The sequence below is a fragment of the Hemitrygon akajei genome, chromosome 8, assembly GCF_048418815.1.
Source record: "Hemitrygon akajei chromosome 8, sHemAka1.3, whole genome shotgun sequence".
NCBI classification, from domain to species: domain Eukaryota; kingdom Metazoa; phylum Chordata; class Chondrichthyes; order Myliobatiformes; family Dasyatidae; genus Hemitrygon; species Hemitrygon akajei.
This window is the reverse complement of record NC_133131.1, coordinates 8,077,432-8,095,747: the sequence shown is the minus strand read 5'-3', so window position 1 is coordinate 8,095,747 and position 18,316 is coordinate 8,077,432. Positions and strand designations below refer to the sequence as shown.

General features: G+C 40.9%; 1 protein-coding gene across 1 annotated transcript in view; it reads left to right on the top strand.

The window, feature by feature from the left end:
- gdpd1 (glycerophosphodiester phosphodiesterase domain containing 1) overlaps positions 1–18,316 on the top strand; it is an 80,783-nt gene that overhangs the window by 41,572 nt on the left and 20,895 nt on the right. Inside the window, exons 3-4 of the mRNA XM_073053153.1 lie at positions 11,350–11,485; positions 16,528–16,573. Coding sequence (XP_072909254.1) covers positions 11,350–11,485; positions 16,528–16,573 — 182 coding nt within the window. The remainder of the gene's footprint in view (positions 1–11,349; positions 11,486–16,527; positions 16,574–18,316) is intronic.

Sequence of the window (18,316 nt, the reverse complement as noted above, 5' to 3'; positions counted from 1 at the left end):
GTGAAAACTAGAAGTGTATCAAAAGCCAATATACTGAGTTATGCAGAGAGTGAACGATTGTCCATTTGATGTTCCTGACCTCCAGCCTGGCCTCTGCTGAACTGGACCCACTTGAATCAATGTGGAGATTTGTCTGTCACTTCACTCACCCTTTCACTCTCTGAACAATAAAACCTTTCAACCAGAAAGGTGAGATTTTTGTATGACTGAACCCTTGGCATTGTTGTTCCCTAAAGGATTAACTTGAAATTCAAATTTGCTCATTCACTCAGCCACCTAATTTGAGAATCAACTTTTTTCTTGAAGAGAAATGCAACAACATTTAAGCTTTATAAAAATCAAAAATTAACTATGAAGAACATAAATTGTATATTTTTTTTACACTCAGTACTGTGAGCAGTTTTAGGCCCCGAATTCAAGAAAGGATGTTCTGGCACTGGAGAGGGACCAGAGGAGGTCCCTGAATTAGTCCGGGAATGAAAGAGTTGACGTGAGCTTTTGATAGCTCTAGGTCTGTACTTGAATTTAGAAGAATGAATGGGGATCTCATTGAAACCTACTGAATATTGAAAAGCCTAAATAGAGTGGACATGGAGAGAATGTTTTCTATAATGGGAGAATCTAGGAAAAGAGGACACAGCCTGAGAATAGAAGGATGTCTCTTTAGAACAGAAAAGATGAGGAATCTCTAGTTACAGGGCGGTGAATCTATGGAATTCATGGTCACAGAAGGCTGTGGAGGTCAAGTCATTGGATATATTTAAAGTAGAAGTTGATAACTTCTTGATTAGTAAGGGCATCAAAGATTACTGGGAAAAGGCATAATCAAATGGTGGAACTGACTCAATTGGCTGAATGGCCTAATTCTGCTTCTATATGTTATGGTCTTATTGCACAGTGCTTCTGATTATCAAGGCATAGCAAAACTTAAAAATCTGCTTTCTGATTGTTGATAAAACTCAGTGGTTTGGTGTTGAGCTTCCTGCCCATCCACTTAGTTTGCCTTACTCACTGGAAAATGTATTATTGCTACTGTGTATAATTTTTAAAAACGTCAATTTAATACGTCCGGTTTTTGGTAGGAGTAATATCTAGCAGATAGGAAAACCTAACAATCTGGTTTCACCCAACAGAGCAGGATTATCTAAGTTTACTGTGTTGTAAGCAACATCACAGACAATTATACATAGCTGGATCCCATAGCCAGCCAGCAATTAGATAAATGGATAATCTATTCTGTTTTGGTGGTTGTTTAATGAAACCAATAGACAAGGTCTCCTCCCTCTCTCCCAAAAAGAGATTGCTACAGAGCTACATGTTCAAGGAACTCAGCAGGTTAGCAGCACCTATGGAGGCAAATAAACAGTCAATATTTTGTGTCAAGACCCTTCATCCAGATATGCTGCATCCTGTAGCAATTGGTAAACGTCAATAGCCTGTCTTGGTCCAGTCATGTTGATGTCACAGCCAAGAAAGCTCACCAACACCTCTACTTTCTCAGGAAGCTAAAGAAATCCATCATGTCCTCGTCAACTCTTACCAATTTTTTTATCAATGCACCATAGAAAGATTTCTTTCTGGGTGCATAATCACTGAATATGGCAACTGCTCTACACATGACCACAAGAAACTGCAGAGAGTTGTGACCACAGCTCAGCACAAATCAAGAATCAGCCTTCCCTCTATGAATCTGTCTGTACTTCTTGCTACTTCAGTAAAGCAGCCAGCGTAGTCAAAGATCCCACCCACCCCGTACATTCTCTTTTCTCCCCTTTCCCAACAAGCAGAAAGTACAAAAGCCAGAAAGCATGTACCACCAGGCTCAAGAAAAGCGGTGTAACCCGTACGCACGAGTATAAATCAGCCTTTAGAAGGACACTTATAGCCTCACAGTCTACCTCGTTATGATCTTGTACCTTCTATGCAGCTTTTACTCTTTATTCTGCATTGTTATTGTTTTACCTTATTCCATCTCAATGCACTGTGTAATGATTTAATCTGTATGAATTTTATGTAAGATGAGTTTTTAACTGTATTTTGGTATATGTGATGATGATAAACTAATACCAATCTAGATGAAGGTGAGACAAACCCTCTGTTTAAGTTGTGCAGTGGAATGTTAGACCTCTTGTGCAGGGAGCCTTCAGTAGTATACAAGAATGTCAGCCACAGTGTTATCTGCAGCAGTTTTCCTGACTGGAAGGTGCAAAGTATTAGTTGATTAGTGTCTTTAATTGGCTGGTTTTGTGGGTAAACTGAGGCATTATGGTTCATTTAACTTTTATATTTCCTATGATCAAGTTGGTTTCCACTACCTCTTGTCAGCAATTCGAAGTTCAAATTTATGATTGATTGTTGTATGTATGTCAGTTACAACCTTGAGTTTTATCTTCTTGCAAGTTCTCACAAAATAAAGAAACAATAGAATTCACTAAAAAGCACACACACCAAGACCAACACATATCCAATTTCCAAAAGAGGACAAATCACGCAAATAGTAAAAGAAAAGTGAACAAATACACATGGAACATGAACTGCAGAGTCCCTGAAAGTGAGTGCACAGCTAAGGAGTCTGTTCAGCAGTGAAGCAAGTAAAGCTGGTCCAGGAGCCCAATGGCTGCAGGGCAACAACTATTCTCGAATCTGACGCCATGGGACCCAAGACTCCTGCATTTCTACTCAACAGTAGAAACGAGAAGAAAGAAAGGCCGGTCAAACACAGGCAGATGGTACTGAACACCTGTTTGTTTTCTGCTGTTGTCCTTGACCATTTTAATCTTGCTCAGTGCAGAGTAATGAAGCAGAGCACAGGTCTGTCTTCTGCTGTCAGGCCTTGATGCAGTGTCCACCCCCGACAATGGCCACCCCCACCATACCTGCACTCTCCAGAGTCTACTTCACCAAAAAGGGAAATTACAGGCTGCAGACTTCAATAATCACAGTTCAGAAGCAATACATCTATGAGAGAATCTATTAGTTTTGTGAATTTGCCTGCAATTTTTATTTGTCTGCAAATCGCTACTATCTTGCTCTTATGAGCAATTGCTGCTTAGGCATCAGCTGCATTGTGAAGAGAGTTCACAAGAGACACAGAAACAGCCCCTTTCCCCTTTGCTTCCCCCTGTCTTGAAGGCCTTTTGTCTTGATGACGTGGAAGAGCATGTCTCCAGAATTGTCTAGGAGAGGGAAACTGGAGCTGCACTGAACCATTTAAATGAGGGTGGTCAGAAAAGAGGAGGTCTGCAAAGTGTTTGTCTTCCAAACCTAGATGAAATGAATGAGTGTCTCCTGAGAAACACATACATCATGTGTCTTAACTCTGAAGAATGTGGCATGGGATTAAATAGGCACATGATGAGATTAGGCACAAACAGCAACTATTTACAATGGCTGTTTTTTAGGGACAGATTTTATCTTAAGTACAAGAGATTCTGCAGATGCTGAAAATACTGAATAAAGCACAAAGAGTGGATGTTTCAGGCTGAGACTCTTAATCAGGACTGGAGTCTTGACCCAAAATGTTGACTATTTATCCCTCTCCATAGTTCCTGTCTGCTCTGCTGTTTTCCTCCAGTATTTTGTGTGTGTAAGACATTTTATCTGTAGTTATTCTACTGACTCAGTAGATTCTGGTGAAATTTTTAAGAACCCCATTTTCTGTGACCCTCAGCCACTGATTGAGGCTGGTGTTCAGTTTAGAGACTAGAACAGGGCTGCCACCTGGTATGGTATGGGAGTATTGTAGTTTCTGGCCATTAGATTAGTTGGCATCCTGTTACTCATATTCCAACAGTTGTCTGAGCTGGGCATTTTGGGGTCTAGTATCATTGGTCAAAATGTGTAAAAACAACATGATATAACCTACATGGCTTATTGAGTGGTGGATTCAAGTTCTACTCCAGTTCTACAATCTGCCACTCTCCGGGGCATACACTTCCTCCTTTACTGATGTTGCTGCAAGTTGTCAATTTAATGGGGTGCTTGGCATTTGGCACAGAGTTAAACCTTTAGTTTGTCTACACAGCCAATCACATTGAATAATTCTCACAGACAGCAAATCAAGAAGGGACAGACATGCTATTTTTAACTAATATTTTAAATAGTTTATAAAGTATTAGGAAATATACATGACTAAGATGGAAGCTATATCAAAGCTTTGAAGTTTATTTTATTCAAAAATATTTATTTGGGAGAATTATGGATATCATTTGCAAAATTATTGTTCAGGACCAGAAGCTATTAATTATGTTTTGGTACACCATTTGTACCAAAGTATAACAATCTCAGGGTTTGTACAAAACTGGTTTGTAAGCACCAAGTTCTCGGCAATTAAACCAATCCCCTTGAAGGGAGCTCCCAGGCAGCTGTTGAGGAGCAGGGAATCTGTGAGGGTAACATCTGAATTCCAGCTTGAACAAAGCACCTGAACATTCTGCAAGATGTTACGGGGATTTACACAAAAGTATTGAAATACAATAGAATTCTTGAAAAACTATGTAACCAAGACTGGCAAGCAACCAATGTTTAAAAGAAGACAAATTGAGCAAATAAAAAGAAAATAATCCTGAGAACATGAGTTGTAGAGTCCTTCAAAGTCAGTCTGTAGGTCGTCAGTCAGTTCAGAGTTCTGGTGAGTGAAGTTATCCATGCTAGCTCAGGTTGTAGGGTAATAACTGTTCCTGAACATGGTGGCTCATATACCTCCTACCTGATGGTGGAATTGACAAGAGAACTATGCCAGAATGGTGGGACTCCTTAATAATGGATGCAGCTTTCTCGTAGCAACACTCCTAGTAAATATGCTCTGTGGTGGGGAGAGATTTGCCTGTGATGAACTGGGCTGTATCCATCACTTTCTATAGACTTTTCCATTCCAGGGCATTGATAATTCCATACCAGACCATGATGCAACCAGTCAGGATACTCTCCACTGTGCATCTATGAAGGTTTGTCCAAGTTTTAGATGACATACCAAATCTATGCAAACTTCTAAGAAAGTAGAGGTGCTGTTGAGCCTTCTTTGTGATGGCACTTTTGTGCAAGTCCCAGGACAGATACTCTGAAATAATATGATTGCCTACATTCGGACATGTATAAAATGTACTGATGATACCTTTCCGATCAACACACGCAAAATGCTGGAGTAACTCAGCAAGTCAGGCAGCATCTATGGAAGGAAATAAGCAATTGATGTTTGGGGCCGTGACCCTTCCTCAGGACTAGTGTTTATTTGCCTCCATTGATGCTGGCTGACTTGCTGAGTTCATCTAACATTTTGTATGTGGTACTCAAGATTTCCAACATCAGAAGAATCTCGTCTGTGTCTGTGGAACTTTTCCATAATATGAAACTGAAAGTTAAATGTAGTTAATTGGTGATATAGCACTACAAGACATATCTGAAGACATGAAACACGTAAGCTTTTCCTTTTATTTAACATGCAATTTTAGCTTGGAACAAGTTTAACCAACTATCCTAGATCCTTCATCTTCTGTTTGGATACAGTGTTTTGTTTACCTAAAACAAAACAGATACAGCGTGCTCTCATCAAAAATGGATATTTCTCACATCAACCAGTGAAACCAGTTTTTCCTTTTTCTGTTCAAGATGTTCCTCTTTCTATCCCATGTTCTGTAGCTTAACTATCCCACTCCAGTGCTGGGTTCTAGAAATGAGATTGTGGGTCATACTTGTGGCCTTTGATCTGATCCTGTTAACCAATGACATGCACTTAGTGGCTACTATTAACGATGGCTACCTCGTTAATGCAAATATCTAATCAGCCAGTCGTGGCAACGACTCAATGCATAAAAGCATGCAGACATAGTCAAGAGATTCAGTTGTTGTTCAGACCAAACATCAGAATGGGGAAGAAATGTGATCCAAGTGACTTTGACCATGGATTTGTACAAGAGATGGTGGTTTGAGTATCTTAGAAACTGCTGATCTCCTGGGGTTTCATGCACAACAATCTCTAGAGAATGGTGCAAAAAAATTTAAAAAGCATATTGTGGCGGTTCTGAAGGTGAAAACACCTTGTTAATGAGAGAAGTTAGGGGAGAGTGAACAGAGCGGTTCAAGCTGACAGTAACTCAAATAACCACATGTTACAACAGTGGTGTGCAGAAGAGCATCTCTGAATACACAACACATCGAGTCATGAAGTTGATGGGCTACAGCAGCAGGAGGTTAGATGTAAAGTGGCCACTGAGAGTAGATCACATCCCTCTGTGGGAAGTTTATTCCACGTTACTTTCTGACATGATGCAGCATCCTCTCAAAATTTACAGAAACTGTCAGGTCAGCTGAAAAAGTAATTGGCTGCAGTCAACTATCACTCCAGGACAAAGTGGGCAGGAAAAAGGAAACAGCATTATGAAGGGCCCCATGCACCCCTCATACAATCTCTTCTCCCTCCTGCCGTCTGGGAAAAGGCTGTGAAGCATTCAGGCTCTCACGACCAGACTATGTAACAGTTTCTTCCCCCAAGCTATCAGACTGCTCAATACCCGAGACCTGGACTGACACCTTGCCCTACTGTCCTGTTTATTATTTATTGTAATGCCTGCACTGTTTTTGTGCACTTTATGTAGTCCAGTGTAGGTCTGTAGTCTAGTGTAGCTTTCTCTTGTTTTTTTTAATTATGTAGTTCAGCCTAGTTCTTTGTACTGTGTCATGTAACACCATGGTCCTGAAAAACATTGTCTCATTTTTACTATGCACTGTACCAGCAGCTCTGGTCGAAATGACAATAAAAGTTGATTTAACTTGACTTAAGACAAAAGCTTCACACCATCCTGAGTTTCTTTTCCCAGGCAGTTAATCTGATTACCATTCTAGTTAGCCTCTGCTACCTCCCCCCCCCCCCAACCCCTTATATTACCTCAGTCACTGCACTATAAACACATTAACCACTTTTAATAATGCTGCTTATGTTGTAAATACATGCTATTATTTGTTTAGTGCACATTTTCTTCCATGTTCATACTTTAACATCTAACTTTTTTATTATATACTCCTTTATTCTTTATAATTGTTAAATGTTTTTGCAGTTTGTTGCATGCTGCACCAACGAATCACAATAAATTCCTAATACATTTAAATGTATATGGCAAATAAAGTTGATTTTTAACACAAGAAAATCTGCAGATGTTGGAAATCCAAAACAACACACACAAAATGCTGAAGGAGCTCAGCAGGTTGGGCAGCATCTATAGAAGAGTAAATAGTTGACATTTCAGGTCAAGACTCCATCAGGACTGGAAAAAAGTTGATCCTTGATCCTTTCCTGTTTATAAGTCAGCTCTTTCAAGCCTTCTAAATCCCAGCTGGGACACTGTATCCAGTTCTGGCCACTGCAGTTCAGGAAGGATGTAAAGTGGAGGTGGTGGATGTGAGTTCGATTGCAGTATTTAAGAGAAGTTTGGATCAGTATATTGATGAAAAGAGTATGGAGAGCTATGGTCCAGGTACAAGTTGATTGGACAAGGCAGAATTGTAGTTTGGGTGGGCCAAAGGGCCTGTTTCTCTGCTTTCAACAGTTCAAATTTGTGGCAAACAACTTGGAGTTTTAACGTTTTGTATCCATATTAAGATAGATTTTTTTGCATTTTGTCAGATTTGATCAATGCTCTTTCACAATCAAGAATCACTTAAGCTATTTGTAAATCACTGATCCAGTTTCACTTTCTAATTGTGTAAACCATGGATCAATTCACAGATTCTTAGCTGAGCTGATAGATGCATTATATGCATTAAGGTTCAGATTTGTTTATCACATGGTACATCGAAACATACGGTTAAAATGTGTCATCCATGTTAACAACCATCACACCTAGGGATTTGCTGGGGGCCACCCAAAATGTCTCGCCATATATTCCAGACCCAACGTAGCAATCCTCAGTTAATCTCTCCAACCTGAATGTACATTCGTGAGTTGATTGACCTGGTCATCATCTCCTTTCTACTACAGCCCCAGTTATTCCAGCCTTCTGCTCATTTACCACCCTGTAGCTGCCTGCTTGGCCACATGGTTGATCAACGAAAGTCAAACTTTCTAGTCCGATGTAGAGTGTCAAACCAAAACATTGACCATTCTATTCCCTTTCACAGATGCTGCTTAATGCACTGAGTTGTTCCAGAACATTATAAAAAAACAGTACAGCACAGGACCAGGCCCTTCAGCCCACAGTGTTGTGCCAAACCAATAAAATTAATAATCAAATAGTCAACTATACTAATATCTTCTGCCTACACAATGACTATATAGTTCCATTTCCCTCACATTCATGCGCCTAATCTAAATGTCTCTTAAAAGTCTCTAATGTATCTAACTCTACCACCCCAGGTAGTGCATTCCACTCTGTGTAAAAAAAATCTTACCCCTTATATCTTCTTTGAAAATGACCTCCTCTCACCTTAAGTGCATGCCCTCTGGTATTAGACATTTAAAATCTGGGAAAAGGATACTGTCTGACTCTATCTGTGCCTCTCATAATCTTATAAATCTCTCTCAGGACAAGATTCAAAGCATTTATTATCAAAGAATGTATGAATTATACAGCTTGAGATTTATCTGCTTGTCTGCTCCACACAGCCTCTGCTGCTCCAGAGAAAACAGCCCAAGTTTGTTCAACCTCTCGTTTAAATTAAATCAAAAAGAATTATTGATTCATTTCTGATGTTTGTTCTGTGGAAGCAGGCTGGTGTTAACCTCACCAGGAAGCAGAACTGGTTCTATCCACTGATAGCAGTTTACGACAGTTACAACAGATAAATAATTACGGTTAAGAAGCAGTTCCTGAAAGACTGTGATGTGATCCTTGGGTTCAAATAACCAGAAGGCAAAACTGCCTCATGGTCTTCTCCAGTCTGATCACAACAATGGCATATTATATTCAGCAGTCTCTTCAATGAAGTTGAATGTCAATTCAAAGATAAAGAGATTAGCTTTATTTGCCACATGTACATCAAAGCGTACAGTGAAATGTGCCTTTTGCATCAATGACTAACGCCATGTTTCTGGCACTAATGTAGCATGTCCACACCTCACTAGTCCTAACTAGGAGTCTTTTACAGACATCCCACCTCTCCCGGAAGTTCTGGGAGTCTCCCGCATATTGATAGCGGCTCCCTGATGCCCACAAATTAGTTACAATATCTTGGAACTCGATTTTTTTTGAGAGGGAGAGGAAGAGCAAGAGTGAGAGGGAGCATCCCGATTGGTCTCTCTTCGTGCTAAGTAGACCTATCAGTTTTCTCAGTGGGCGGGCTTTACAGTTGACCTCAAAAATAATGACAGTGTTGCTCGCTGCACTGTTTGCAACAGTGACTTTTCTATTGCCCATGGTGGGTTAAAATGTAAAAGACATGTTGAGGTGAGTTTAACAGGTGTCATTTGTTCATTAGCATAGCTAACGTTATTTAAACTAGCTGGCTGGCTGCTAAGGAGCTACTCTATTGATGTCCTCTGTGATGAGGCCAAACTCCCTGTAGATTTGCTTAAAGGTGTAACAGAATTTTTAAAAAATGACTCCATGATAATATAATATAAGTACATATTTTAATGTCACATTTTCTGCATATACCCAACTTGGTTTACAGAGTAGACAAAATCACTGCACAAAGTATTATATACACCCTTGGAGGTTGACCGGGGGGGGGGGGGGGGTGGCAGAGGTGCTACTTCCCTGAAATGGTGGTGCTATCTCCCTGAAGTGAGTTTTTGCAAGGTGGGATGTCTGCTTTTAAATGTCACTAACGTATCTGCTTCTACCACCACCATATGGAGACCCAACATTCACACAAAAAAAGTAAGTATTCATTGTGCAAGAGAGAACAATCAGAACAACACAAGTGTATAATTGTGTAAAGTGGTCAATATATTTGAGGATTGTTACAGAGACACCATATGTTGTCAATGCTTTAGTAGTGGGCTTTGACCAGATGGAATGTGAAGAATGAGTGGGGGAGATCTCATTGAAACTTACTGAATATCAAAAGGCCTAATAGATTGGATATGGAGAGGGTACTTCCAATAATAGGGGAGTCTAGGAACAGAGGGCATAGCCTCAGAACACAAGGATGTCCCTTTAGGACAGAGAAAAGGAGGAATTTCTTTTGGGAGAAAGTGGTGAATCTGGAATTCATTGCCACAGATAGCTGTGGAGGCCAAGTCTTTGGGTATATTTAGTTAAGGAAAATAAATCAGCCATGATTGAATGGCAGAGCAGACTTGATGGGCCAAAGGCCTAATTTACTCCTATTTTTTACAGTCTTATTGAAAAAGCATTTAGATAGGCATGTGAACATGGAGGGATATAGACTAGAGTGTCCCACACTGAGCCACAGCTAATGTGAAGGTTGGAACTGTTCCCAGACTCAAGTGAGGTCTAATCAAACTTCTGTCCAAGTTCAGTATAACTGCTTTGTTTTCAGACGTAATTCCCAGTATTTTGTTTACATTATCATAAATTTATTTTATCATTTACTGCCTGCATTCCTGATGGGGGAATCTATTCATTTTATTTTGAATAAACTACTTCCATCACAGAAAATCAGCGACTTTAAGCATCATTTGTTGATGCTTGCTGCTGTTCCTAAACCAGCTGCCCGTGAAGCACTGGGAGAGAGGAAAGACTCCATTGTCTTTACTGTGTGTGGTTGTCTTGAGCCTGTGCCCAGCTTCCTTCCTCTATGCCGTCCCTCTCAAAATGTATTTAAAACATTTGCATGGGCCTTTGTGTGGTTTAAGAATCTTTAACAGAGTTATTGAAATATTGTCATCATCTTGAGAAGGAAAAAGAGATTAGGAGAAATTTGTTTGGGCTGTGAAATCCTACTCCATTAGAGGCTGCAGGGGGCTGTTTAAGTTTCCTGTTCTTCCTGTTCAAATTTCCTGTAATTTTAATCCTGCTCTCCCAACAGTACACACCCTTGGTTTGTCCTGATTATATTTCTCTGTGTAGACACCAAGATGAAAGGAGAAATGAAAAACTCTCCTTTATCTAATAACATTATTTTATTGTGTTATTTTAGAAATACATCACAAGTAACTGGCCCTTTCATCCCAACAAGCCCAGTTACACCCATGTGACCAATTAGCCTACCTAACCCCTTGCATCTTTGGAATGTGAGAAGAAACTGGAGCACCCAGAGGAAACCCATACAGTCACAGGGAGACCATATAAACTCCTTATACAGAGCGGCAGAATTGAACTCTGGTCACTGGTGCTGTAGTAGCGTTACGCTAACTACGTTACCATGCCAGCGACAACCAACTTTGAAATAAAAGCCTGCATTTGTAACTCTTGGTCATAAAAGTCATCTTCTGTTGTTTAACTATTTCAGTGCTGTGCAGCTGAGGACAGACATGCTGGAGATCGACTGTCACATGACCAAAGATGGACAAGTAGTAGTGTCACATGACAACAACCTGAAGCGAATCACAGGACTGAATGTGAATATTGACAGCCTCACTTTTTCAGTAAGTAGTAATTTAAAGTTCCATTGTCATTTTATACAGAATTTTATTGCTATCTTTCAATGATAAAGTGAATTGTTACGTGAGCAAACATTATGCAAAATCCTCTTTAAAAAAACAATAGAGTCAAAGTAAATTTAGGGTGGTATATGTCACTATTTGCTACCCTGAGATTAATTTTCTTGTAGGCACTTGCAAGAAAATAAAGAAATACAATAGAAATTATGGAAAACTGTACATAAACAAAAACTGAGAAACAACCAATGTGCAAAAGAAGACAAAGTGTGCAAATTTTAAAAGTTACTGAGAACAGGAGTTGTAGAGTCCTTAAAAGTGAGACTTTAGGTTGTGGAGTTAGTTCATTCTTGGGTGAGTGAAGTTATGCATTCTGGTTCAAAAGGGTTTAGGGTAATAGCTGGTCTTGAACCTGGTGATGTGGGTCTAAGATTCCTGTACACCTCCTGCATGATGGTAGTAGTGAGAAGAGAGCATGTCCTGGATGGTGGGAATCCTTGATGATGGATGCTGCTTTCTTGTGGCAGCGCACCTTGTAAATGTTTCAATGGTGGGGAGGCTCTGTCCACTTTCTGTAGATGTTTCCAGTCTTTATTCTTTACTTGTTTTATTCGGTAGACAAGTAAGTCAGAAAGCATAAGATGACTGAAAAATCAATGTGGTAAAGGATTTGAGGAGAACTTGGTTCTTTAACCTGTCATATCGTGAACATCTCGCATAAACAGAAGAACTTCCAGGTGCTGCCTGTCCTCTTGTTGCCAGTGCTGTGCTGCTGCCTCTGCAGTATTGCAGCAGTTTCTTGGGGCTGCCCCCCCCCCCCAGCCCTCTCTCAGTGCTGCCGTCTCTCTCCCTGAAATGATACAGTGCTTCACACCTCCAGGGCATCCCTTTCCATTTCTTCTCTCTAACATCAGCGTGGATCCTGTTGTAAACTGTGACCTGAAGTCCCCAAGACATCTGGCCCAAAGGCAAGTGCTGTACCCAAGGAAATAAAAGCAGAGTGGTGTCCCAGACTCCTTAATCCAGTCACCATTCAGTATGATCTGCCTCAAGCCCAGTCAGTGATAGTCAAACTTTTTAAACCCTCTCCCTAAATAAGCTCTCTGCACCAGAGAGTTTTGTAGAAATATACTGCATAAGGATTAGTTTAGCTTTATTAGTCACTTACCTAGAGTGAAGCGGGTGGTTTGCATCAACAACCAACGCAGTCTGAAGTGTGTGCTGGGGACAGCACACAAGCGTTGCCATAGCTTGCCTGCAACTCACTAACCCGTCTGCCTTTGAAGTGTGGGAGGAAACTGGAGCACCTGGTAGAGACCCACACAGTCACGAAGATCGTGAGACAACCTCTTTACAGACAGCTGCTGAATTGAACCGGTCACTGCTGCTGCTGTAAAGTATTGCGTTAACTGCTAAGCTACCATGCAGCCCTTTCTGACATGTAATCAGGTTCTAAATGAAGGAAATAAACTGAGAAAGCTATCACAATTAAATTCAGCCTCTTCAACATAGGCTGTCTCTTCAATGGCTGTCAAACAGTTTGGGGTATTGTGTGATAGAAATATAAAAACCTTTTTTTCACTTGCTGACCAGTAGAGTCTGGCATTTTCCCAGAAATAACATGTTAAAAAACGGACTGGAAATTGCTTATCTCTGCTTTTTAATGCAATGTTTCTAGGGAACTATCACCCTGCACTGGTCTGTCAGTTCCCCGAAACCATCCTATTTAGAGAATCAAGAGTTCACGAGTAAAGAACTTGATCTGAAACTGAGTCATGGAACTGAACAAATAAATGTAGGTCTCATGTCAACCGAGGAGCCCTCAGCTGGGTGAGTGCCAGGAAGGAGTGGTTATGGTCAGGTGATGAATCTCTGTTAAAGAATGGTCTGGTGCTCAAGTAGGAAGTCAGTAAGGTCAATGTTCTCAGGAATAAGGTGAAAAGAAATACACCAGTGTGCTGTCTTTATCGTGTGAAGGCACTTAAACACCACCTAACACATTGGTGCATCCGTGATGACAGTCGATTTGAGTTGCACAATATCTGTGCTATTCCTGTAATGTAAGCTCATAACACAGGGTTGGGGCTGAGTCTAGTGAGTCAGTCTTGTAAGAATGTGCTATGTTATTAGAGATAGGTTTAGGCAAGGAATCAATTGTACATCTAAATACAGAAACAGGATCTGGAATGATAAAGCAGCTTTTACAACCTGATAATTGCTCAAAGTGCAAGTGATAGGTAAGAAGGCTAGTATCCGTTGGTGTTTCATCACAGGCTTCTGCCAGTGGCTACTCATCAAGAATAGTAACACACACAAAATGCTGGAGGAACTCAGCAGGTCAGGTAGCATCTATGGAAAGGAAAAAAAAAGTTAACGTTTTGGGCAGAGACCCTTCATCTTGGCCTGAAACATAGGTTCTTTTCAAATCAAATCAAATCAAGTTTAATTATCATTCAAACCCTAGATGGATAAAGTCAAATGAGACAATGTTCCTCTGGGGACCAAGGTACATAAAAAATAGTGAGAAAGAGAAAAAAGAACACACACATCGTAACACAAGAAAATATCTATGATGCTGCCTGACCTACTGAGTTCCTCCAACATTTTGTGTATGTTATTCTGGATTTCCAGCATTTGCAGAATCTTTTGTGTCTATTATCAACAATGGTACCCACACTTACTACCTAATTTCTCTGTGTTCCGGGAACCACTCGAGCTGCAAAAGTTCTTTTCTAATTACACAACTTTTCAGTCCCAACGTTCAGAAGGGGAAATCAGGTAAATTTATCTAAAGCGTGGTCTGATAACATACACATTCCCACAAGACTGACTCACCGGTACAGCCACTCCTTCCCTGCTTTTATTCCTTCGTTTCTGAGATCTTGGTGTTACTGGAAAGACTTGTGTTTGTGGCCCGTTTCTAATTGTCCTTGAGAATCAGGTGGTGCCACCTCCTCGTGAAGTGTTAGAATTAACACCAAAATTAGGCCACCCAGGATCGTACGTCATTGTGGGAGCATCTGCACATTGGACTGTTTGGTTGGTGCAAAGTCATTTAGCAGAGACACAGGCCCTTCAGCCCATCACATCATTGCTGACCATCCAGCACCCATTTATGTTATTCCCTCACTAATCCTGGGTGGCGGGGTAGAGATATGTCTCCACCAAAGGAGATGTAAGCCACTCCTTCCATCTACTAGCCTGCAGGTCACCCTTGGGTAAGGTGTAGCTCCTGCTTTGCCTCCTGATCAGGGTCATGTGAAGCCATGGGAGCAGGTGGTGGATGGTCGTATGAGCAGCTGGTGCATATCACAAGTCCTGGTTATGTGACCACTGACACCAGGCAGACAATCTCTGAAGAGTATTGATAATGGTTGAGATCTCCCATCTTGTAAAGACACTACCCAGCAGAAGGCAAACTACTTTAGAAGAGTTTGCCAAGAACGATCATGGTCACAGAAAGACCATAATCACCCACAACATACGACACGGCATATAATGATGATGATGGCACTAATCCAAACACAGCATTTGCACCTAAGAAGCTTTTAAATAGAGAAACAAATATGCAGGTAATTGACGAATATGAATCATGTGCTGACAGAATGGTTTAATTTGGCATCATATCAGCACATGGTAAGTTGAATCATTCAATTTTCTCCCCCCGCCCCCTCAAATTTCTCCACCCATCTATGCAATAGGGATAATTTGATCTACCATCCTGCATGTCTTTGGTTTACGGGAAGAAACTGGAGCACCTGTGGAGAGAAACCCTTATAGTCACAGAAAATACAGACAGCACCAGAAGTCAGAATTGAACCTGTGCCTCTGGAGCCACAAGGAAGCAACTCTGCCAGATACATCACCTCTGAGGACAGAGCCACAAAATGATTCCAGACCAGGGGTTTCCAAACTGGGGTCCACAGACACTTTGGTTAATGGTAGGGGTCCAGGGCATAAAAAAAGTTGGGAACCCCTGCTCCAGTCCCTTGCCTGTCGTTTGAGCCCTTTGATCTGCTTCTTTGCCAGAAATTATTTCCACAAGATGGGTTGAGATGACAACAACCCTTGGTTCATTTGATCCAATCTCATCTATTAAGAGCTTTAATCCTATTGATTTCTTACCATTAGCACCAACCATATTCGATCAATGTGCTGACTGTGTTGTATTCTAAAGATTAAAAAGTAGCTTTATTTGTCACATGTACACCAAAGCACACAGTGAAATGTGTTGTTTGTGTCAATAAGCAGTACAGTCCGAAGAATGTGCTGGCCCACAAATGTCACAATGCCTCAGGCGCCAATGTAGCATGCCACAACTCATTAACCCTGACCCTAACTGTACGCCTTTGGAATGTCTAAAGAGCCCCATGCAGTCACAGGGAGAACGTACAACCTCCTTACAGACAGTGGTAGGAATCGAACTCCGATCGGTGATTGCTGGCACTGGAAAGCAATTGCACTAACCGTTCCACCACAGTGCAGTAAATTTCATGGGCTAGTAGTGGAGTCAGCCAGAATTCCAGAGACTTGTGGAAAGCCTGTGAAATGGTAGGTTTGTGAAGGAACAGGTCAAATGGCTTAGTGAGCCTTTTGTCTGAACCGATCTATCTAACTTGTTGTGATCTTGATTGAAGCTAGCTTAGGCTGTGGACTGACTCAAGGAAGATCATGTAAAGCACTTAAAACAAAAATGTGTCACCAGCATCAGAGATTTATAAGGTGCAGAGCAAAAGTGCGTTGGGAGTAATGATAGTCTTACCAAGGGGTTCTGGGATATTATCTCCACTCTTGCAACTGTTCTTCCACTGGATGAAGCACAGCTTCAATGACCGAGTCACCCTGCACATGCACGTTGGAGACTTGTCTCCCTTGCGTGACTGTGACACACATTCGGGGGCTTTAATTCTCCTTGATTTACTTCAGCCAAAGTTGTCTTGCTGATTGGTCAGGTGAATATTCATTTGGTTAGGTAGAGACATCTAATGTTGTCCCCTCTTAATTTTACCCCCCTACCCTGCCCCTCTCAGGATCTTCCACAGTACAACTGTAGACTGAACGTGTCCTTCAAGAAAGGTAAGATCTACTCAGCAGGTTGACAGCATCTATAGAAGGGAGAAACAGTCGATGTTTCAGGCAGAGACTGAAACATCAGACTGGACAGGAAAATAGGAAAGAAAGTGGGGGAGGGGAAGTACAAGCTGAGGAAAAGAGAAGTGGTGAGAGGGGAGCCAGAATGGGAATATACATTATTCCTCTCTGTAGATGTTGCTTGACCTGCTGAATTCCTGCACCATTTTGTATGTTGCTCTGGATTTCCAGCATCTGCAGAATCTCTTGTGCTTAAGGTAAAATCTGGTTTACACAGCTGATGTGTTGATATCTTGAACTATTGGAGCTGCATTAAGTGTCCCACAGTGACTTCGTGCCAAAGACGAACAGAAAATTCCAGAAGAAATAGCAAGTTGGGCAGCATCGGTGGTAAGAAATATCAGGATGAAAATCCTTTGTTAGGAAGAGAATCTTTCCCAATTCTGATGAACAAACTTTAACATCAAATGTTGTCTGCTGCCTGACCTGCCGAGTGAATGTAGCATTTTCTATTTTTATTTCAGATTTCCAGTGTTTTGAGTTTTCGTTTCACATGGTCTCTTTAGGGATGATTCTGAAAGAAATTGTTTTTTTAAGCTGCCTCAACCACAACATTTGCTTTAACTGTGACAACAACCTTCCATTGAGAGAATATGAGGGAGATCTTCCATTAGAATTCAAAACCTCAAGAGGAACAGTGCCTGAATGCTTTGCACAACACCAACAAATAGTAACAGACACAAATTGCTGGAGGAACTCAACAGATCAGGCAGCATCTATGGAAATGAATAAACAGTTGATGCTTTGGGCTGAGGATAAATAGTTCCATTTTAGGGCATCTTTAATGTAGTTAAGTTTTTCATAATGAGGGATTAGGATTGTAGGGTGAGAGGGGAAAGATGTAAAGGGGATGCGATGAGTCTTGTAAAGGAAACAACAAAAAAGATAAAAATTAGCTGTATTTGTCACATGTACTTTGAAACATAGAGTGAAATATGTTATTTGTGTCAATAACCAACACATCCCAAAGATGAGCCAGGGCAGCCCGCAAGTGTTACCGTACTTCCACCGGCAACATAGCATATCCACAACTTACCTTCCCAGCCATCTGTCTTTTTGGAATATGGGAGGAGTCCAGAGAACCTGGAGGAAAGCCATGAGGTCACAGGGAAACCATACAAGCGGCTTACAGACAGTGGCAGGAATTTAACCACGACTTTCCAGGCTGCTAACTATTTGAGTCCTTTGATCTATCCATTTGTCAGTGTACATTTTTCTGTCTGAGCACATACATGTAATTATTTATGTATTTATATGTTTATTTGTGCTTGCATGTGCATAAGAATAGGCATAGTCAGTAAGTTTGTGGATGATACTAAAGTAGGTGATATAGTGGACAGTGTGAAGAAGGCTTTTAAAAACTACAATGATCAGATGAGTAAGTGGGCCAAAGAACAGTGAATGGAGTTTAATTCATGTAAGTGCAAGGTTGCATTTTGGAAAGTAAAATAAATGTAAAACTTTGACTGCAGGGCACTGGGGAGCACTGTTCCCTGAAAGTGGAATCCAGATAGACAGGGTGATGAAAAAGGCTTTTGGCACACTGGCCTTCATCCGTAAGGGCACTGAGTAAAAAAGCTGAGAGGACATGGTGCAGTTGTACAGAAAAATGTTGACGCTGCACTTGGAGTATTCATTCAGTTTTGGTCACCCTGCTATAAGAAAAAT